At 47.1% G+C, this 20270-nt stretch overlaps 1 protein-coding gene across 6 annotated transcripts in view; it reads left to right on the forward strand.

Moving 5' to 3' along the window:
* SYNGAP1 (synaptic Ras GTPase activating protein 1) overlaps nucleotides 1-20270 on the forward strand; it is a 1959930-nt gene that overhangs the window by 1467515 nt on the left and 472145 nt on the right. For all 6 annotated transcript variants that reach the window (XM_085623761.1, XM_085623749.1, XM_085623769.1 and 3 more), the window contains one exon: nucleotides 1092-1646. In XM_085623761.1, the coding sequence (XP_085479887.1) occupies nucleotides 1092-1646 (555 nt within the window). The remainder of the gene's footprint in view (nucleotides 1-1091; nucleotides 1647-20270) is intronic.

Here is a 20270-nt window from a genome sequence, read left to right on the forward strand (position 1 = left end):
TCACTCTCTTGCTCTTTCTCCCCTCTCTCTCGCCCCCGCTCTCTCTCCCTCACTTTCTCTCCCTTTCTCTTGCTATCCCTCTCTCTTTGCCTCCCTCTCTCTCCCTCGCTCTCTTTGCCTCTCTCTCTGTTTTCCTCTCTCTTCCTTCTTTCCCTCTCTCTTTCTCTCCCTCTCTCTTTGTTTCCCTCTTTCTCTCTACCTTTCTTCCCCTCCCTGTCTCTCTCTTTCCCTCTCTCTGTTTCTCTACCCCTCTCTCTTTCCCTCTCTCTCCCTCGCTCTCTTTCTCTCCCCCTCTCTCTCTCTCTCCTTCACTCTCTCTCCCTCTCTCTCTTTCTCTCCCCCCCTCTCTCTCTCTCTTTCCCTCTCTCTCCCTCTCTCTCTCTCTCCCCCTCTCTCCCACTTTCCCTCTCTTTTCCTTTCTCTTTCCCTCCCTCTCTCTTTCCCTCTCTCTCTCTCTCTCTCTCTGTCTAGCTCTCTTTCCCTCTCTCTTTCCCTCTCTTACCCCTCTCCCTTTCCCTCTCTCTCTCTCTCCCTCTTTTCTCTCTCTTTCTCTCTCCCCTCTCTCTCCCTCCCTCTTTCCCTCTCTCTCCCCCTTTCCCTCCCTCTTTCCATCTCTCTCCCTCTTTCTCTCCCTATCTTTCCCTATTTCTCTATCCCTCTCTCTATCTTTCTCTCTCTCTCTCCCTTGTATCTCCCTCTTTCCCTCTATCTCTCTCTCTCTCCCTCTCTCTTCCCTCTTTCTATCCCTCCCTCTTTCCCTTTCTCTCCCTCTCTCTCTCTCCCTCTTTCTCTCCCTCTCTCTTTTTCCCACTTTCTCTTTCCCTCTACCTTTCTCTCCTTCGCTCTCTCTCTCTCCCGCTCCCCCTCTCTCCCTTTCTTCCCCTCTTTTTCTCTCTCTGTCACCCTCTCTCTCCCTTTCTTCCCCTATGTCTTTCCTTCTCTCTCTTTCCTTCTCTCTCCCTTTCTTCCCCTTTTTCTCTTTCCATCTGCCTCCCTTTCTTCCCCTCTCTCTTTCCCTCTATCTCTCCTCTCTCTTTTTCTTCCCCTACCGTCCTTCCTTACTTTTATCTCCCTCTCGCTTGCCATGGCAGGACAACAGCCGCCGAGTGGACAATGTCCTCAAGCTCTGGATCATCGAGGCCCGGGACCTGCCCCCCAAGAAGCGCTACTACTGCGAGCTGTGCCTGGACGACATGCTGTACGCGCGCACCACCAGCAAGGTCAGGACGGACAATGTCTTCTGGGGGGAGCACTTCGAGTTCAACAACCTGCCGCTGGTGCGCAACGTGCGGCTGCACCTCTACAAGGACACGGACAAGAAGCGCAAGAAGGACAAGAGCAACTACGTGGGCATGGTGAACGTGCCCATCACCAGCATCAGCGGGCGGCAGTTCGTCGAGCAGTGGTACCCGGTGAGCCAGCCCAGCTCGGGCAAGAGCAAGTCCAGCTGCCCGTCCATCCGCGTCAAGGCGCGCTTTCAGACCATGAGCATCCTGCCCATGGAGCTGTACAAGGAGTTCGCCGAGTACGTCACCAACAACTACCGCATGCTCTGCGCAGTGCTGGAGCCGGTGCTCAGCGTCAAGAGCAAGGAGGAGGTGGCGTGTGCTCTGGTGCACATCCTGCAGAGCACGGGCAAGGCCAAGGTGAGCGGGGGTGCTGGGAAGGAGGTGGGGGTGGGAGGGGGTTCATGCACATGCTGCAGAGAATGGGCAAGGCCTAGGTAAGCGGGAGTGGGAGGTACTGGGGTGCGGGTTCATTCACATCTGGAGAGCATGTGCAGGGCCAAGGTGAGCAGGGGTGGGGGGTTTATGAACAGGCTATAGAGAATGGGCAAGGCCAAGATGAGCGGGAGTGGGGGGTTCAGGCACGTCCTGCAGAGCTCGGGCAAGGCATAGGTGAGTGGGGTGGTGGTTCATGCACATGCTGCAGAGAACGGGCAAGGCCAAGGTGAGTAGGGGTGGGAGGCATATGGGTACTGGTTCATGCACATCCTGCAGAGCAGGGGTGGGAGGCAGAGGGATACTGGTTCATGCACTTCCTGCAGAGCACGGTCAAGGCCAAAGTGATCAGAGAAGGGAGGTGAAGGGGTACTGGTTCATGTGCAGCAGAGATAAGAAAGGCCAAGCAAGGATGGAATGGAATGAAGGAAAGAATATCTGAACTAGTGCATACATTACAGGGACCGGAAAGCTATGGGTGTATGGATGGAAAGGAAGGGCATTCTGGCTGCTCTGGTACTGATCCCACAGAAATCAGAAGTCCAAAGAAAGCAGGGAAAGGCTAGGATGATGGGGCCTGTATACTATCCACATAATGATAGATTAGGATCCGCAAGGTAAGCATGGAAGGGAAGAATGTCCACTATGGTATATATGCAAAGCTAGGCAGTCCAGGGTAAACATGGGCAGGACGTAAGGAGAGTGTCTACTATGGTTTATATACAGAGTACTCTAGTCCAGTAACGTATAACTACCTGCGGATATATTTGTAAGGTAAACTTACCCAGAGTATGGATGACATGTCTGAGTATGGATATGCATACAGTGTGCAGTACCGACTATGGCCAGACACCAAATACATGGTGGTGCAAACGAGCTGAAAAACAGCACTGTGTGAATAATGGTTTTATTTCACGCCCGATTAACGAGAATCTCTGCTTGTTATTATCCCTACAGTACAACAAAAGCGTGTTATATAGGGATACCCTAAACAACAACGATATCCACGGGTCTAAAGTTTACTAAGGTTTTCTTGAACAACACAACATAATATTTGGAATGACCAGAAGACTTGTCTGGGCATAACTATTGGTAGGACGGATTCCCATCACTCACCGAAGTGACATGCTTCATCATCTGGGTCTCTTCCTAGCGCCACGCTAGTGACACCAAGGGCTACAACCCCTCACCTATGAGGGGGAGCTCACGGATGTTTTTGTAGGAGTAATCTGATCCACTAGATATGAAGGAATATTATTATTAGGGGAGTGAAGGACGCAGTATGTGAACAATGTGAAAATGAAATATAAAATGACCCCTGCGGGAGAAATTTTATTAGATGTCCCTTAAGGGTCAGGTTAAAAATGGTGCAGTGACAGTTTTAACATAATAACTGTCTGTGTCTAAAGGTCGACATGTTTCTGCCTTGAGGACTATTTAAGTCCACGGCTTTCTTCAAGACCAAACACTGTATAGAATACTACTGTGAAAAAATGTGCCCAAATGAAGTGCAAAAAATATATACAATACAATAAGTAGCCATCAGAAACAAAGTTGGAACAGACTCAACCATGTAACCTGAATTTGTAGGTATTCAAATCCACAGCTGTGTCACGAATACTGTGGGTATCTGTAAAAAATAGGTAAACACAGAAAAGATAAATCACCTATCGTGTGTCTAGTAAACCTTACATTTATTATAGGTTCTAGTGAAATATCAATTATCATCCAATTGCTATAATGGCAGACAAAGCCTTACCCGTGTACTGTGAGGAAGGCACCTCACCTCGCCTGGCAACGGCTCAGGATATTGAGGCCCCGCTCTGTAGGGGATACAAAGAGCAAGAGAGTGCTCAGAGTATTGTTTAATCAGTTTAAAAACTGTTATGTTTAAAGAATGTCAACAGTGATTGAAAAATGATGAAAAAGACCAAGCACAAACTGGTACTTAGTCTAATATGAAGGCTCATATATCCAAATATTTACTCGTGCTCACAGTAGCTGAGAGATCAATAGAAAGTGTCATCTTTACATAAGGCAAAAGGATAGCTCAAGATATTAAATGAGCAAAGTCGTCTTCAATAAAGCAAAAGGCTTGTTCATTGTTAACCATAATTCAAAACAAGCCAGTTCTCCATCAAATGCATAGACTCTATTATACAACATGTAGTCTACCAACTAACACTTAGCCGGAACTAGAATACACTGGATTGCAAGTAAGAAGAAGCTTACCAGCTGCCAAAGACATGGGCAATTTCTAGAAAGACAAAGACCCAGTATGAAAGGTAGCGTGTAATTAAAAGTTAACATGTAATTCAAATGCCAAAAAGACGCGTCACGCTACACTGTGTTGCATAAAGGTAAATTGCCTAACTGCTATGTTCAAACAAGACAAGCACCGAAGTAAGTTGGTCTGTACGTAATAACCAGCGTTAATATGGCACAGCCAACTCAAAACGAAATCACACTCGATATGTCAATGTCAAACCGTACAGAATCTTTCTCCAGCAACCTGAGGTCTCGCTTACCTATCCGTCAGTACCCCGGGTTTGTAAAGAGCCGAGGGGAAGGTACCGTCCCTGTACTCATGTCGGTCTTAAAGAGGGAACTCCAAGTCCTTCCGCATACCGCGTTCGTCATGTGAACAAGTCTCGCGTTTTAGATGACAATAATAATTATTCAGCGAGAGGTGAAATAAGCATAAATTGCGATAATTATTATACATACAGTCTATGAAAGGTAATGTATGCCCCAAGAAAAATCAAGAAAAGGCAGCAACAAACAGTGTATCCAATACCAGGCATGCTGGGAAATGTAGTTCATCATACGATCAAGACACGTTCTTAAAAAGCGGAAAAAAGCTTTCGTGGCTACTACTTGGCAAAAGATGCAGATTGCATAAATCGCGGTAATTTCTATACATGCACTCTTTGAAGGGTAATGTATGAAACAAGCAAAATCAGCAAAAAGCAATGCTACCAATACCAGGCATATTGGGAGATGTAGTTCATCTTACGGTCAAGACACGATCTCCAAAAACGATGAAACTTTCGTGACCAACGTGAAATGGTGGAGCAGGCATTCCCCAGGGATTCAGGGGCCACCATTGTTGAAACTGCTGAGGTGCCGGACCGTATCTCCAGGGCCGGTTGTTTCTTCCACGACCTCTGAACAATTAGGACTGTTAAGCGCCTGGCAGATACCATTCTAATTGAAATACAATTGCTGGAATCACAAATTAAAACGACCATTACGGCTGCTGTTTATAAAAAAAATCTGGAGGAATCAAATAAGTCAAATAAAGAATTCAAAGATTCAATCTTGATGACTAAAAAAGAAAAATTCAAGAAGGACTTATCACGATTCACACAGGAACGGGTATATCCCTACATTTGTGATAATTATGTACCACCTGAATTTATCCGTAGAGGACAATGACCTGGGTCCTCCTATGGGACCACAAGCTCTGGTGAAGGTTCTAGTGACTCTGATTCTTCCACCAAAAATGGCCAACAAAGAAGAGGTCGTGGAAGAAACAACCGGCCCTGGCGATACGGTCCGGCACCTCAGCAGTTTCAACAATGGTGGCCCCTGAATCACTGGGGAATGCCTGCTCCACCATTTCAACCATTAGGTGGCCCACCAATGGGCCCCTATCCTCCACCTCAGTACCAGCAACATTTTAATAATCAACCTTTTTTAGGTTTTGGCCGAGGGCGCTCCAGGGGAAGAAGAAGAACTCAACAGGCCCAAGTACACTGGAGCCCCCCACCATCCCCAATAGGAACTCGGAGCAACAAGAAGAAAACCTTACAGCAACCGGGGACCAGCACTGAGACAACCTAATTGTTGATCTGAGCTCTCGCATTATGACCCCAGATGAACAATCAGTGCTAAATAGGGGCTTGAGGTTTGTCCATACGAACGCAGGAGATCCTTTCTTGACACATTGTGAACTTGCTAAGTTTTTTCATAAAATACGCCTTCACTTCATGTTTAAAGGAAAAAACTCAGAAGAGAATCGAGATTGTGAAGATACCAACACGGGTTTGAAAAAGAGATCTACATTCAACCCTCCGACACACTTGGCTCCAGTTCAGGTGCAAACCTTTGAGAAAGCTGTGAGGGCTGATGTTGAAGCATTGCTCTTGACAGATAAGAGTTCTTTTTGTAATCTTCCTAAAAATGAACAACAAGCACTCAGGACACTTATGGCAGATGATCAAGTGATCATTAAACCGGCAGACAAGGGCGGTGCCATTGTCATACTAGACACCGAGGTATATCGAACGGAATGTCTTCGACAACTTGGGGACAGAAGATCATATCGTCCTCTAAAAACAGATCCCACAGAGAAATTAAAGACACAGATTGCTACTATGGTTGAGGAAGCCAGCAATGAGGGCTGGATTACCAACCAAGGGGCTGCCTTCTTACAGACGGAACGTCCTATTATGCCGTATTTCTATGTACTTCCCAAAGTACATAAACCGCAACGACCACCACCAGGACGACCTATTATTTCAGGATTAGGTTCTATTTTAGAACCTTTATCCACATTTGTGGACTTCTTTTTGCGACCATTGGTCAAGGAGATGCCGACATATTTACAAGATACCAAAGATGTTTTACGTCTTTTACCCGATGTTGAATTCAATCTATACACTGATTATCTAGTGTCATTTGATGTGGAGTCCCTTTATACTTCCATTCCACAGGATGAGACACTTGATGCTATTCATAGCTTACTAGACAGTATAAATTTGGACTCCTGAACACCAGTACAATTTATAATGTCATGTGCACAATTAGCAATGAAAGAGAACTTCTTCTGCTCTGAAGATACAATCTACTTACAGACTTCCGGTACTAGTATGGGAAGCATTTTTGCTCCAAGTCTAGCCAATCTGTATGTTCATGGATTTGAACAACAACATGTGCTATCAGAGACTAATCCCTTCCGTCAGTCTATTTGCTTATGGAAGCGTTATATAGATGACATCCAGGTTGTCTGGCGGGGGGATCAAGAATCGATTCTGACATTTCTGAATTGGTTGCATATGAGGAATGATTACTTGAGGTTTACGGTGGAAATCAAAAAAAACAAATTGGCTTTCCTAGACCTCTTGATTTGTTCCACTTCCACGGGCCTTGTAAGTGAACTGTATAAGAAACCTATGGCCAGAAATTCCCTATTGAGCTATGAGAACCATCACGCCAGGTCACTTCGCGATAATCTTCCATATGCTCAGTTTCTTCGGATACGCCGCAATTGCTCTGAAAGAGATGCATTTGAACACCATTCTGCAGCTCTTTCAGTACAATTGCGTACCAGAAAATATCCCAAGAAACGAATACGGCGTGCTTTCAAACGGGCTGCCAACAACAACAGAGAGGCTCTGCTAGACCCTCCAGTATTGAAACCACCTATGAATCGGATGACTTTTGTTAACACCTTCAGTGTTCTGTCTAATAAGATCCAGAAGAGTGTTCACAAACACTGGCATATATTGAATGTGGGGAGAGAACATATTCCATCACCACTCTTTGCATTCAAGAGAGGCAAATATTTAAGAGATCAATTTGTGCATACGAGACCTAGAACTAGACCTTGCCAAAAAGAGAGTACGCTGTGGAATCTACCTGCTATCCAGGGTCATTTCCCATGTGGTAACTGTGCGGGCTGCCCCAGACAAAACCTTCTAAATCAATTGATATAGGCACTACCAGACCGTGGATTCAAAACAGATTCACAAATTGTAACAGTGACAGACTGATATATCTAATTACATGTTCCTGTAATTATCAATAAGTTGGCATGACTACTCGTAAAATCAAAGTCAGGATTTCTGAACGTAAGAGCACCATTAGGTGTAAAAAAACAGACTACCAAACTCACGAGACATTTTCTAGAAACAAAACATCGACATGATGATTTTAATTGGACTGTACTTGAGAAACCATTTATACCATCACATGTCACAGTAATCACCAAGTACCTAGCCCCACAACCTTCCCCGCGGATTTCTCCAGTCTTCCTGCGCTTCAACAAACTACGACCATTGCCTCACCGAGTTGTATGTCTTTCAGGCAATTATTTCAGTTTGTCCTGATGATTATCCCATTATGTGTCTAGAAGGGATCGAAACATCGTCGACTTTTTAAACCGTGTATACAAACGTATTCATATTTAATTTGTAACAGTTTTTGGTTGTCCATTACACTTGTTTAACCACAAATATTTACCAATAAGCCTTGTTGTTTTGCCTGATTGTCTGTTCTTTTATGTCTAAATGTTCCATGTAGGATACAGGACTGTGTCCCACTTTATTCATGTGTCGCTGAGAATTGTTTAACGTATTTATTGATTAAATCTCACTGTCCAGATGGACAGTGACTATATAGAAGAGATTGCATTCTATATTCATTTCTATTAATACTGAGCCTTATCAAGGACCATTGTTTTTGTAAAAAATCACTACCCAAGGTCCTTGTTTTACCTAATGGGTACCCTTGTCCTTGTATAAATCAATGATGAAGCATGTCACAACCTTGTGAGTGAGGACAGTATTTTCACACTTAGCTCGTGCCATCACCGAGATCATTACTCTCTACTCCTCTTTGTGTGTATTATTATTATATACAGAGAGGCAAGGAAGTGCAAGGTAAGCAAGGCTAGGAGGGATGAGAATCACTGGTTTATATAAGGAGAGGCAAGGAAGCCCATGGTAAACATGGATACGACGGAAGGGAACAGTGTTTCTCTGGTTTATATACGAGGCTAGGCAGTCCAGGGTAAACATGGATAGGACAAAAGAGAAGACTGTCTACTCTGGTTTATATACGAGGCTAGGCAGTCCAGGATAAACATGGATAGGTCAAAAGAGAAGACTGTCTACTCTGGTGGTAATACAAGGCTGGGCAGTCTGGTGTAAACATGGATAGGACAACAGAGAAGAGGGTCTACTCTAGTTTATATACGAGGCTGGGCAGTCTGGTGTAAGCACATATAGGACAAAAGAGAAGAATGTATACTCTGGTTTATATACAAGGATAGGTAGTCTGCTGTAAACATAGATACGACAACAGAGATGAGTTTCTACTCTGGTTTATATACAAGGCTAAGTAGTCTGCTGTAAACACAGTTAGCACAAAAGAGAAGAGTGTCTACTCTGGTTTATATACAAAGAGGCAAGGAAGTACAAGGTAAGCCAGGCTAGGAGGAAAGGGAATCTCTGGCTTATAGAAGAGGCAAGGAAGTCCATGGTAAACATAGATACAATGGAAGGGAAGAGTGTCTACTCTGGTTTATATACAAGGCTACGCAGTCCAGGATAAACATGGATAGGGCAAAAGAAAAGAGTGTCTACTCCGATTTATATACGAGGCTGGGCAGTCTTGTATAAGCACAGATAGGACAAAAGAGACAATGCTCTACTCTGGTTTATATATAAGGCTACTCAGTCCGCTGTACACACAAATAGGACAAAAGAAAAGAGTGTTTACTATGGTTTATATGCGAGGCTAGGCAGTCTGCTGTACACACGAATAGGACAAAAGAAAAGAGTGTCTACTATGGTTTATATATGAGGCTAGGCAGTCTGCTATAAACAAGAGTAGGAAATAAGAGAAGAGTGGCTACTCTGGATCATATCCGAGGCTGGGCAGTCTGGTACAAACACCAATAAGACGAAAGAGAAGAGTGTCTACTTTCATTTATATACAAGGATAGGCAGTCTGCTGTAAACACGGACAGTACAAAAGAAAATAGTGTCTACTCTGGTTTATATACAAGGCTAGACAGTCTGCTGTACACACAAAAAGGACAAAAGAAAAGAGTGTCTACTATGGTTTATATACGAGGCGAGGCAGTCTTCTGTACACACGAATAGGACAAAAGAAACGAGTGTCTACAATGGTTTATATACAAGTATAGGCAGTCTGCTGTAAATATGGATAGGACAACAGAGAAGACTATCCACTCTGGTTTATATACGAGGCTGGGCAGTCTGTTGTAAGCACAGATACAACAAAAAAGAAGAGTTTCGACTCGGGTTTATATACAAGGGTGAGCAGTCTGCTGTAAACATGGATAGGAAAACAGAGAAGAGTACTGTAAACCAACTATGACAGTGGAGATCCCTCCACCGGCAGACAAGGGGTAAGAGAGGTGAGGACGTGGCTACCTCCTCTCAATTAGAAATTCACTACCAAAATTGTATACAGACTAAACGGAGCTCTAGAAGCTAAATAAATCCTTACGAAATGCGGGAAGGAAGCAATTCCTTTTTGTTATTTAACCCTCACACACCCTATTGGTGTCATGCTTCATCATCGGGTTCACTCGACCACAATGATCACTACCATTAAAGCTAGCATTCCTAAACACCTCCCCACTATGACCCTCTTTGTTACGTGTAGCAACAACTGCACGCTCAGCTGTTTCCCAACCATCAGCACCGAGACCTTCCAGGACCTCCTGGCTAAAGTCAAATCAGGGGCCCCCACGGACTGCTGCCCTCCTCACATACTAAAAGACTCCCTCTCAGCATTCCCGGGCCCAGCCCTTGCCCTGCTGAATGACTCTCTTTCGGCTGGTTGCGTTCCTACTGCATTTAAAGAAGCCATCATGGTTCCTCTCCTGAAAAAGCCTGGAGTTGACCCTACAGTCCTGTCTAACTACCGCCCCATCTCCTTGCTCCCATTTTTGACAAAAGTACTAGAGGCCCATGTAGCAAAATGCCTGTCTAACTTCATGGAAGAATCAAAATATCTTGACTCTCATCAGGCGGGCTTTCGCCCAGCACACTCCACAGAAACTGTGATATTAGCTGTCTTGGACACACTCCGTGATAACGCTGCCGGAAGCTCCCCTTAGGCACTAGTACTACAGGAACTCTCCGCCGCCTTTGACACGATCAACCACACTATACTGGCATACCGTGTCAGGCAAGCGGGCATCAAGGGCGTAGCCGCAAGATGGCTTAGTTCATTCCTAGAAGACTGGTACCAGGCCGTTCGCTCAGGCCACTTCAACGCCCCAAATGAATAACTGCGTGTGGTGTTCCGCAAGGCTCCTCACTCTGCCCTCAGCTGTTCAATCTCTACATCCTTCCCCTGATTCAGTCCCTCAAAGACAGAGAGGTGACTGTCTTCAATTACGCGGAAGACCTGCAGCTGGTTTTTACGGTTGACAACTCACACAGCTCAGTCACCGAATGTCAGGCTACCATGCTGTTCATCCAAAAGTGGATGGATCACAACCACCTTAAGCTAAATCCGGGCAAGACAGAGCTAGTCCTCACTGGAGATAGCCATAAGTTCTGGGGACCACACTACTGGCCGACAGAGCTAGGGCCCCCGCCCATTCCTTCCTCCTCGGCAAAAACACTTGGTCTCACCCTAAACAGTGATGTTTCACTTAAAACGCAGGTCAGGTCGGTAATATCTAAATGCTTCTTTCAACTGCGAAAGATCAGGAAGATTCGCCGTCTACTCACGCAGGAAGCCTTGACCCAGGTTGTAATAGCCACTGTTCTGTCACACCTGGACTATGCAAACTCTGTCTACCTGGGCATGCCACTCTACCTGTTCACACAGCTACAGATAGTCCAGAATCAGGCAACCAGATTGATCCTTCAACAATCCAGGTGGCAACCAGCGACACCGCTAATGAGGAAATTGTACTGGCTCCCCATCCCTCAACCCTGCGCTTTTAAAGCTGGCTGCTTGATCTTCAAATCCTTGCACGGTCAAAATCCCATATTCATAAACAACCTGATACACAGGTACATCCCCTCCCGGAATCTGCGATCAGCTCACCTCTGGCTTCTTTCCACCCCCAAGTTCAGGCGGAAACATCTGGGAGGCTGCAGATTCGCAGCCCTTGCTCCTAGACTGTGGAACTCCTTCCCCTTGGAGATCCGGTCATGCACTGACCTTCTGAAATTCAGAAGGTCACTCAAAACATGGTTATTTGCACAAGCCTACAATTGACTCCTCCGCAGGTAACGGACAAGACCTACTACAGCGCTATGAAACCAACCGGTGTACGTGCGCTCTACAAATTATTCTTAACATTAACTCCTAAAGGTCAGGGTGGGCTCAACCATATTTCAGGGAGCTCTTAGGAGATGTAGGCCAGGGGGACTTGAAGCTAAAAAAACGACTCCATTTCCCAGGTATCCCTTTTAATCACAGGGACGTAGTGGATATTAAAACAAGATAAAAAACGGGTCATTTTGGAGGTTTTGGTCCTAACATGTTTCAGCCCACAAAATTGGCCATATAGGTCCTGGGCTTTCATCAGGGCACAACAAACATTCCCTCCCTGGTGTTGACCAAAATTTGTCCTATATATTTGTGTTGAAGGTACAGAAAGCGGTAACCTTTGTGAAAATAATAATGGGTGTAGGAGAGTAGGGTCTGCTTTCTATGTTCACCCCCACTTTTTGCTTTTGCTTCACTGGTTTTTGACTTAGATGTGGCTGTGGGCCTGCTAATCAGACCCACAGCCCAGCTGTTTTCTCTCTAAATTCATACTATGTACTTTAGGTGCATAACCCAATTGGTTAGGATCACCTTATTGGCCCCTGTATAGTGTACCATAGGTACCCAGGGCATAGGTGTACCCTAGGCCTACCAGGGGCTGCAGCATGTATTGTGCCACCCCTGGCCTGGCCTTCCATTATGACACAACTGGCTGATCACTCAGCTGGGGCAAGGTCATGTAATCACTCCTTGCTTAGGTGTAGTATTCCTATACCTACCTTATATATAGACACATGTATACCTATCAAGCCACTCCTATGGCAGGCCTTAAAAATCCTGGAGGCAGAGTGCTTGGTAACATGTGAGATGGTGCTCTAGCATGAGCTGAGCCTGTCTGCAGCTTTCGGAACCATGTCCTTATAGCTGTTCTATGATATAGCCTACCATATACTCTTAAAGTACCTTATAATCTGAAACGGTTATGGTAACTATGGTTTGGCTTTATCAAAACATGTCGTGTAAGGTGTCTAACACTTTGGAATAATACCCCCATACCATTTCTGGCAATGAGGATATTATTCCTCCCTTCTAGAGGGAGAAGACATGTTGAAACCTACTTACCCGGTTAAAGTTAACCAGAGCCCCAGCATCACAAAATGGATGCTGCTGCCACAGACACAAGTCTGACCTCCTGCTGCTGGGAAACCTTCCAGCGACGGAGGCTCGGACAATAGGTCTCCTGCCTTGGGAGGTGCTAGCACCACCCCAGACAGGCCTTAGTGTATTGGGGCAGGGAGGGATGAAAGAAACTAGACACTGCCTGGGGCACACAAGGTGTCCCATGCATAGTCTAGTTCAAACCGGCGCTGGGGCACTCCAGCCCCAGCTCTGGCGCGAAACTGGACAAAGGAAAGGGGGTGTAACCACTCCCCTTCCTGGTCCCACCCATAGGAGGGACCTTGCAGGTAGCCCAGCCCACTAGCCCAGTATATCAGTAGGTAGCTGAGCCCTGTTTAAATTAGATTAACCTGAATCTGCAACTTGAACAGAAACTCTGGACCTTCGACATTTGACCTCAGGAAGAAGACTGAAGAAATCTCCCTTGTGGCCAAGGAGTGACCACCCTGGGCAACCAGGCACCATCCAGCGACTGATCCTACGAGGGACGAATGCAGAGACTGACCAGCGCCGAGACTTCCAGACACCTCTGACCCAGATCCACATCTGCAGCGAAGCTGAGACCCGTGGAGACGACGAGGGATGTGGGACCGGCGACTTGGGAAAAGTGGCTAGTAACTGACTAGCGCGACTTCTGAGGCTTCCTCGAGGCTGTGCTTGGGGAATTGAGAAGCCCCCATCCCGAGCACCATCTGCAAAGAAGATCAGCTCCCCACACTTCACATGTTCTGCGTGGGGCCCTTCTGCACCTGAGTTGCTCGACGTGTTGTCCGGTTGCTGGCCCGTTGGCTAGTGACCTCTGCGACGACGAACCTTTGTTTTCATCTTGCTGGTCCGCCTCCTCCAGACTGGCACCCGCTCCTCTCTGAAAGAGAAGCACCCCAGACCTTCCTGGTCTGCACCAGAAGCAAGTCCTCCATCCTTCGTGGGTTCCGCTTGCCAAGGCTTGTTGGGTCCTGACTCGATATCGACTCCGTCGACAGCAAGAGCCTTCGTGGGACAGCTCGCCTCCTGGTCCTGGTCGTCCTCGACGTCTCCTGGTACCCGTGGCTGCTGCGACAAGCTTCACCTCTTCACCTGCATCTGCACGACATCGCCTGGTTCCTTCCTGGTTCCTTCCCGGCTCCTGGCTGGTGACCTAGACTCTGTCCCTTCTGCTTGCAGGTATCCTTCCTTCTTGATTCCATCCTTGGGATCCACCGTACACTCTTTACTGACTGCCTGTCAGCAACTTTCCTTCAGGCATCCATAGAAGTCAACGACGAAACCCGACGCAAGTTCACACCTATGCACCCGCAGCCCGTGGGCTAGGTAACTTGAGTACTCCGGTGCTCACAAGGGTACTGACTATCCTAGGGTCTAGTTTCCAAGTCTCGACTTTCTAGCTATTCCAGAAGTGTCCTAAAACTGTTTAATTCTAATAACTACTATTTCTATCGACTTTTACGCATTACGCGTGAAGTTTTCCACTCTGCACCTGAATCCCGTGGGCCTCCCACTTCCTAACCTTTGGTAGTATAGTGTAGCCCCAGCGATTCCCTAGGCCTAGGCCTATCCTGTGTTCGTGACAGTGGTTATTATACCACTTACTTAGTATATGGTTTGCGTGGCCCCTAGGGCCTAACTGTATTACTTACCTGTGTGACTTAATGTATGCTTAAATAAGACTGTGTTGTACTTACCTCGAATCTCATAAAGAGTGCTGAGGGTTTGACTAGAATAAATACATTCTATTTTTATATATATCTGCAGTGGTGTCCTTTCATTTGATATTCAAGGGACTACAAATGGTATAACAGCTGGCTTCACATGCCATACAGAGTTTAGCCTAAGACTGCTCTTGTCCATGCTACCACTAGGATAGCTGGTCTATAAGGTTGACTTTACAACCAATCACCATAAGGGTTGTTTGGACTGATACAAGGTGTACACTAGAATTAGTGACATCATATATCAGGCCAACTTCTCACAATGGGGAGTATACGTATCTCCCTTCTCTTCCAGGGGATCCTCAGCAATAGTCATAAGCACTGAATATTCCCGCCCATGTGCGGGGACCCCGGAAATAATAAAATTATATATGTAAAAAACATACATATATACAGCTCTGTATATGTATAAACATATATCATTTTTTCCAAGCAAATGCAGCCCCTATAAAAGAAAAGGCTAGGCAATGTATAAATACACATCCAATAATACATATAGGTATAATAAAACACCTAAATCTCTTTTTTTTTTTTTTTTTAATGAGGTAAACACTCATGAGAAACCAAAAAAGAGGAAACTGTGGGAAACACAGATCTACAACACATTGCTAGCCTGCAGGCTGCATTGAAATACAATACCATAGAGACTGAAAAGCCCTGTATAGGTAAAAACTGGCACCGTGCCTTTAAGGCAGCCCTGGCTTCCATATCCCATCATGCCTCAGGGGTGACAGTTAGGTCAGTTGTTCTTTCCGGCTCCTTCAGTCAGGACCCTGGAATTCAGCTCTCTTCTTTTTTGACTTTTTAGTCAAGAATTATTTGCTTTATAGTAATTTTTTGGACTTCCTCTTATTAATATCTGGGAGGAAGTTAGTATCCTGTATTTTTCTGACTGACTTTCTGCAATTTTTGTCAGAAATATGCCTTCTTTATTTATTCCATGTCCATCTTGTGGAAAAAGAAGGCCTCTTCAGACACACATTAGGTGTGTATTGTCTGCCTGCCGGATTCTCACTCTCCAGCAACATGTCATCATTGTAAAGACCTTTCCAAAAGGACTTTAAAGGAGAGAGAGAGGACTAGACTCTACGGCTTATCAGAACGGTCGACGTCGAGGCAGCTGGTCCCTGTTTGCTCCCCATCGGCGTCGGGCTCGGCGTCGAAGACTCCAGCGGCGGGATCGTCGCTGAGAGGTGAGGAGTCCAGGGGTAGTCATGCTGCAAAAAGAAAATCGTCGTCGACTTTAGATACTGCGACGAAGCGGATGCGTTCGTCGTTGGCGACTTTGACGTCTAAGAGATCGGCGTCGAGGGATCGGCGTCACAGTTCGACGTCAAAAAGGCATCTTTCGACGTCAAGAGAGGATCGCTCGACGTCAAGACAGAGACATCGTTCGACGTCGAAGGAAGGACATCATTCGACGTCGAGGAGAGATCAGTCGATGTCGCAAGAGGTTCGTAGGCGTTCGACTCCGAAGTCTACGTCGACGTCGAGACCAAGATCGCAGTCAAGACCAAGATCGCCGTCGAGAAAAGATCGATCGTCGGCGAAGAGATTTGCGACGTCAAGGCATTCGTCGTCGGAGCATTCGACGTCGAGGCAGGCGCCTCCGTCAAGACCGACGTCGAGGGGGAAGCCTCCGTCGGAGTCGACGTCGAGGCAGGTGCCTCCGTCCTCACAGGTCTCCAAGGCTTTGGAGAAGTCCATAACGTCGAGGCGAGATTCCCTGTCGGGGTCTAGACCTCCGTTCAGACCAAGCCCTCCGTCGACGACGAGGTTCTCGACGTCGAGGCAAGAAAAATCTCCACTGATCCTCGAGGAGTCAAGTCCCAGGTCTCCGGTGATAGGCCTATCACCGTCAAGGCGGCCCTCTGCAGAGGGTTCTCAGGAGGTGTCGCATGTTCGCCTTACGATCCGGCCAGTCTCAAGGCGCAAATCCCCTCATAGACTGGTATATACAACTTCTGAACATGATTCACCACGTCTTATATCTATCTCGCCTTCAGGATCAGAGGGCTCGAGTTCAAGATCCGAGTCACCGGAAATTGTGCATCAATCTCCAGTGCCTGCAAGAGAAAATAGTCCACTGGAAGAGGGAAATGCTATACCTCAAAGTCCCGCAAGAGAGATGCCTCAGGACTCGGCTATGTCTTACGCAGTTAAGGCCTCACTAACAAGGTTAAGAGACATGGACTTCCCAGCGAGACCGGTCAGATCACGTTCTCGGGGAAGAGAATCTCGACGTCGCTCTCGAACACCAAGGAGGCAATCCAGATCCTCCTCCCACAGGAGAGAGTCGACCAGATCGGAGAGAAGGCGCCGTAGGACCCCTTCCTCCTCCCCGTCATCTAGATCATCCAGAAGGGATTATTCGCCGACACTCTCGGAGACACCACCCTCTAGAGTATCTCCGGTGGATGATATCTCTACTTTTCAGGAAGTGTTGTGTAGAGGAGCTACAAAATTAAATATCCCAATGCCGGTTCAGGAGATCACCTCCTCCATAATCTTTGAAACTCTTAATGCAGTGTCACGCCCACTGTTGCCGTTAGTCCCTGGTTTGATACAACCAGTAATGGATATTTTTCTCACGCCAGCGACCACCAAATCTGCGCCGGCGCGGATTCTAAAAAAGTACCGTCCGGCTCCGGAAGATCCTCTGTTTCTAAGATCAGATCCTCCACCGGATTCTGTCCTCACCGCTGCTGCCAGAAAGACGCATGCAGTAGCTGGGTCTTCAACGGTGCCACCAGATAAGGACAGTAAGACGCAAGACTCTTGGGGGAGGAGAGTTTGCGGCTTGGCATCTTCCGGCTTAAAGGTGGCCAGCGCCTCAGCGCTTCTGGGGCGCTACGATAGATCATTATGGGACTCTCTCCAGAGGTTCATTGAAAAAGTTCCAGCGGAGGACAGACGGGACTTTGAAGACATTTTGCACGAGGGAAGTCTGGTTTCTAACCAGGTCATAAGTGCAGCGGCGGATGGGGCAACCCTAGCAGCGCATTCTTATGCCCATGGAATCACAGCCAGAAGATCATCTTGGCACAGATTGACGGCCTTGAAGCCGGAAGCGCAGGCGAGAATACTAAATCTGCTTTTCTCGGGTAGTTCACTTTTTGGGTCTCATGCAGACGAAGAAATGGCCCGTATGAAGGCAGAACTGGAGACCTTGAAAGCCTTGGGGCTTGAAAAGAGGAAAGAGTTTCGACGCCGCAGGGGAAATGACAGGCATAACTACCAGCAGAGGGTTCAAACCCCTCAGTGGCAGAAGAACCAGGACCAGCAAGGTCAAAAGAAACAGCAATACCAGTCCCGCATAACATCCAGGGGACGTGGTAACAACAGGCAGTCAAACGCTGGAAACAAGGCTCCAGGGAAGCAATGAGGAACCGCTTCCTCCGATGCTGTCCACCGCTCCGGTGGGAGGAAGTGTTGCGCATCATCTTCCAGAGTGGCAATCCATCACAAAGGACAAGTGGGTTCTGAATATACTGCGGCATGGGTACTCGCTTCGTTTCCGAAGCCACCCTCCATCGATTCCTCCTGTTCATTCATCCCAGCATCTAAAGCAACTCAAAGAAGAGGTGGCGACTCTTCTGCTCAAATCTGCAATAGATTTTGAACCTACGGATATTGAACAAACACATAAGAAAGGAAAAATTTCGCATGCTGGCGCTCCACCAAATATATCCTCTTCTCCGGTTCGGCGATTGGATGTGTTCGCTTGACCTTCAGGACGTATATTTCCATATTCCCATCCTACGGAATAATCGAAAATTTCTCAGGTTTGTGGTGGGGAACTCTCACTATCAGTTCAAGGTTCTTCCATTTGACCTGAAGTCAGCTCCTCGAGTATTCACAAAATGCGTGGCAGTAGTAGCGGCTGCTCTGAAGCGCGCAGGAGTCTTCGTCTATCCCTACCTAGACGACTGGCTAATAAAGGGTCCATCGCCTCAGAGCGTTCGATCGCAGCTGTCGCTTTGCCTGAACTTATGTCGCGAGTTGGGTCTCAGAGTGAATGCCAAAAAGTCCAATTTTGCACCAACACAGAGGATCCACTACCTGGGTGCAACTATAGACTCCGTAGTAGGAAAAGTGTTTCCTTTGGAGGAAAGACATTGATCCATTATCCTCAAAGGCAGACAGATTCTATCCAACAATCTGTCGTCGGCAAGACAAATCTCATCTCTGCTAGGGGCCATGGCATCCTGCATTTTCCTAGTGCCCAATGCCAGGTTAAGGATGCGTCCTCTCCAGCAAGATCTCGAGGACAAATGGGATCAAAGGAACTCCCTGTGGGAAGAAAAAGTTTGCCTTTCCTCAGCGGCCAGGCAGTCAGTCAAGTGGTGGCTGAAGCCACTGAATCTACAAGTGGGGATCCCCTTCCATCAAGAACCCCCAACTCAGACCTTAATCACCGACGCATCCCTTCAAGGCTGGGGTGCGCATTTCGGGTCTCTACAAACTCAGGGACGGTGGTCCAGCAGCGTGCAGTTGTACCACATCAACATGCTGGAGCTCAGGGCAGTCCACCTAGCCCTCAAAGCGTTCCTGCCTGCGATCAAGACGAGTACCATTCTAGTACAGACGGACAATACCACCACAATGTACTACCTGAACAAGCAGGGGGGTACTCGATCCAGGACGCTCTCGCTGGAAGCTCAGTCCCTGTGGCACTGGATCCTAGCAAGGAACATCTCGTTGAAAGCAGTGCACCTACCAGGAGAACTCAATGTGGAAGCGGACTTACTCAGTCGTCATTTTCAAGAACCAGAGGACTGGGTACTAAACGACGAGGTGTTAGAAGACATCTTCGGGGAATGGGGGTGTCCGCAAGTGGACCTATTCGCGGACGAGCACAACACAAAATGCCGAGGCTTCGCCTCAAGATACCATCGGCCAGGATCCCTAGGGAATGCCCTTTTGATCAATTGGTCAATGACATTTGTGTACGCTTTTCCGCCTCTCCCACTCATCCCCAAGGTGGTGACCAAGCTACAGAATTCATCTACCAAGATGATCCTCATAGCACCGGACTGGCCGAGGCAGTGGTGGTACACGGATCTCCTGCAAATGTCGATCCGCCCCCACAAACGGCTGCCGTGCAGGCCGGACTTGTTATCCAAGATGCAGGGGAAGATTTACCATCCCAGCCTTCCCTCGCTGAGCTTAACAGCATGGCTCCTGAAGTCCTCGAGTATGGCCATCTGAACCTCCCTCAAGAGTGTATGTCCATACTGAAGGAAGCCAGGAGGCCTTCGACAAGCCACTCCTACTTCTGTAAGTGGAAAAGATTTTACATATGGTGTGCTCAGCATCATTATGATCCAACAAAATGCCAGGAGGATGTAATTTTGCCCTATCTTCTACATTTAGCGAGGGCAGGGTTGAAATTTTCATCCATAAAAGTTCACCAAGCAGCCATAACAGCATACAGGCGTTCGCCTTCGCAGCAGTCATTTTTTAAGTTGCAGGTGGTGAAGGATTTCTTGCAAGGTCTCAAGAAAGTCTATCCCCCTGTTAGACCTCCCTCTCCTTCCTGGGAGCTAAACTTGGTTCTGTCAAGGCTCATGGGTTCTCCTTTTGAGCCTATTCATAAGGCTACCCTACAGCACCTCACATGGAAGACAGCCTTTTTAATAGCCATCACTTCAGCACGGAGGGTCAGTGA

This window comes from Triturus cristatus, chromosome 1_1 (assembly GCF_964204655.1).
Source record: "Triturus cristatus chromosome 1_1, aTriCri1.1, whole genome shotgun sequence".
Taxonomy (NCBI): Eukaryota; Metazoa; Chordata; class Amphibia; order Caudata; family Salamandridae; genus Triturus; species Triturus cristatus.